Source organism: Taudactylus pleione, unplaced genomic scaffold, assembly GCF_031769625.1.
Source record: "Taudactylus pleione unplaced genomic scaffold, aTauple2 ptg000012l, whole genome shotgun sequence".
Classification (NCBI taxonomy): domain Eukaryota; kingdom Metazoa; phylum Chordata; class Amphibia; order Anura; family Myobatrachidae; genus Taudactylus; species Taudactylus pleione.
Window position 1 is genome coordinate 4,207,565 of NW_028284415.1, and position 3,483 is coordinate 4,211,047.

Genomic DNA, 3,483 nt, shown 5'->3' on the forward strand with positions numbered 1-3,483 from the left:
ATTTACTATCTATTTATTTCACTGCACAGAGCTTATTGAACTGTAAAGCTTTTGGCCGTGAGTGATGCTGCAGCTCAATCCTCAGCTAAATATAATCAAAAACAGATATGATAGGCCAAATGTAATAGGGCGAAGGTTTAGAAAATGTGACAGTTTAGCAGTAAGCTCTCACATTGGTCGAGTTTTATCTTTAAAATGGGAAAACATCTGGATGAGAGTTTAAATCGTGAGAGTTTTTAGAGTCTAAAAACAAGTTTGAATGTTCTTGGACTCTATTACATTGGCAGAGTTTAAAAAGTGTGAGAGTTCACTGCTAAACTGTCATGGTTGACAAATGTTTACATTTTTAATACATTTTAAAATTACATAAATTATTGTCAGTAAAAAAACAAAAAACATTTTTATAAAATAGTCAGCAAATAATTTCTTCAAGGGTTTCCAACCCTGATTAGTCTCATTTCTAGCATATATTGTTGTACACATAAACATGTTATATTGAGGATAGTTATTTTATACTGCTGCAGTACTGTATGTGTAAGAAAAAGTTCTATTAGCCGTTGATCAGATGTTTGTGGCATCACTAGTATCTATTGTATGTAGATCATTTATATATAGATAAGGAACCCTAGCTTTTGATTCGCACCCAGGCTTTATATACACTGAATGCAGCATAAAGGGGCTCAGTGAAGGTGGCATTGAAGGTGTGTAAGTGTCTAATTGGGTCACACAGCTCATAAAAGGACAACTGCCCGGCCTCATAATCCAGATATATTCCTAGAACCTGACATGAAACTTTGTGCGGTAACTGGAACCACTTACTGTCATGTATCACTGAATACTGAATATTATCATATCTTCGCAAACACCAGGACCTGTTATTGTCTCCAATCCATGACTGGCGCCCTTTTCTGTTTATACTGGAATAGCACATACCCACAAACCAGACTCCTGACTCACTGGTCTCCACCTCCCAGTAATGGCGCCCAGAGGAGAAACTCCTGGTGCTTAAAACCTGATCATACTGAAATCTCCCTGGTGTTTCTGGGTGATTCTGGTCTGTTTGTGACCAGCAGGCACTTTTTAAGTCACCTGATATATGTACATCATTGCCAGCTGTTTTAATATCCATTAACATGTCTGTAGCTCCCTTGACATTTATCCATCTCTTTATGCTAGTTGCTATATCAGATAATCCTGTGTGTAATGTCACTGAGATAAGACCCTCATCCAGACAACTTACTGCATAGACCTGTTTATCTTCTCTTTCTATATCCTCATTCTCCTTTTCCTCAGTATAAAAAAAGGCATGCCTGTCTGATTCCTGTATGACAGTTAAAGGATCAGTCAAGTTACACAGATCCTCTATGTAGTGCATCTTCCTGGACAGCTCGTCCTTCCTCATTTCCAGCTGCTGGATCAGTTTAGAGATTGACAGTGAAACCTGCTCTTCTTGCTTGGAGATCTCACTTTGGACTCTCTTCTCTAGGTCATCCAGCTGTCTCCTGATGTCTCTAAACAGGGCAGTTACTCTTTCGGAAACACCAGCTGATTTTTCTTGTACTTCTCTCCTGCGCTCCTGAATACTCTTAACTCTATTCTCTGCGTCTCCCGTCTTTAAGGTAATCTTTTTCAAAACGTTTTTCAGTTTCTCTCTTTTCCGCTCAGAAACTGTATCGAACATCTCCACCTGATGTCCTCTGTGATCTCCAAACAAAAGGCAGGACACACAGATGCAAGTGTTATCCTTGGTACAATAATATTCCAGGACCTTCTTATGGACTGAGCATTTTCTGTTCTGCAGGGAAGTAGTGGGCTCGATTAGGACATGTTCTGCTGACTTGCTGTGCACCCTCACATGGGTATCACATAGGGAAGCCTCACACATCACACAGGATTTAACAGCAGGAACAGATGAGTCAACACAGTAAGTGCAGAAAATCCCAGTTTCATTATTGCCTGATGAATAAGAATGGGAACACTCTGCTCTGTTCTGTAGAATTATTTTCTTCTCCCGTACAGAACGCTCCTGCAACTCTTCTCTGCACTCATGACGGCTATTAGCTCCATTCCCCTTTTGTGTATCCAACACACAATCAATACAGACCCAGCAGAAGTTATGCTCAGATTTTAGTGATCCAGGATCTGCATTAGTGTTTTGGCAGTTGGAGCAGCTCAGCTTTTCCTCCGATTCAGCAGATGCCATCTTGAAAATCAGGAACTAGAAATGAAAACAGTACGAAACCCAGCACAGAGTTTTATCTTGCTGTCAAACCGTAATCAACTGGACTTTAGCTTGTTCAAATTGCCAAAAGCAAACTCCACCTTTAGTCAAGTTTATCTTCCTGGTAGATTTAGTTCTATTCACTGTACTTGGATACCACATCAACAAATAATCTAAGGTCTGTTAATTGGGATTAATCTACACAGCAGATCTCTTGTCATATTTGAGGACAACAAAAATAGAACCTACGTCAAAGGCAATTTCTCATGAGGGGGAGGTTCCATTAACTTATAACCTTGATACATTTAAGGAATTACCATGAACACAAGTGCTGTATTACAATAATAGTGTCCCTCAATAACATACAGTTTCCCTGTTTGTGCAGGGGAAACATATAGTAAATAGGACTATTCATCAAAAGCCCACTTTTTCTGGAAATAAGGATAAGATGGTGATAACAAAACAGGTTTTGTGGCCATGCAAGTACTGCTGTGAAACTTGTTATATAACCATCCCCATGCAAAGGCATTAGGCATTATATAGTATCCCCCACTGGCAGTTAAATATTGCCTTGAATAGCTTCCGTATGCCTTTGCAGGGACAGGCCTATTTAACAAGTATCACAGTGTTGTCAAGTGTGGAAATTCATTTTTGTATTTTGCAGAACTGAAAAAAAAAACCACCAGATAAAACACCCCTGGAGCCCAAGCTTCAATCTTAATTCTTGCTGTATAATGATGTGTGTCTTGTTTCTTAAACCATTAGACATGACAAACATATTTGTCTATTTCAGGGGATAAATCTTTAGTTTCTTCACTAGATGTTGGAATCCTGTTCATTGCTGTTTCCTATGATTCCCTGTTTCCTAGAACACACCAGCAATGGGAACCTCATATTAGGCCTGGAACATTTCTGCAAGATTTGTTTTTGAAACAAGGTACCAACTTAGGGCCTGACTCAGCAAGGATCGCTATTCTGCTTATACACACGCAGCGCAGTTGCTACTATCAGCAGTGATATGTAAATGTTTGCATTCGCATTGTGGGCCTGATTCAGACCCGGACGCTATATGCGGACGGTCGTTCAAAAAAAGGGGCCGGCTATTTAAATTTGCGCTCGCTCATTGCGGTTTGTTGACGCATCTATGTCTGAGCGAGCGTCGAAAAATGCCCTCGCTATTTTGTAAAGACGCCCCTTTGCCGTTCGCATCACACGTCATCTCCAGTATTTATTTGATTAATCGGGTACATCGAAAGGCATCT

The 3,483-nt window shown here is 40.0% G+C and overlaps 1 protein-coding gene across 1 annotated transcript; it reads right to left on the reverse strand.

Annotated features, from left to right (window-relative positions):
• Positions 1–625: 625 nt before the first annotated feature.
• Positions 626–2,203, reverse strand: LOC148542396 (tripartite motif-containing protein 14-like). Its single transcript, XM_088468551.1, has one exon. The coding sequence runs from the start codon at positions 2,201–2,203 to the stop codon at positions 626–628; it is 1,578 nt and encodes a 525-aa protein (XP_088324677.1).
• Positions 2,204–3,483: the final 1,280 nt, after the last annotated feature.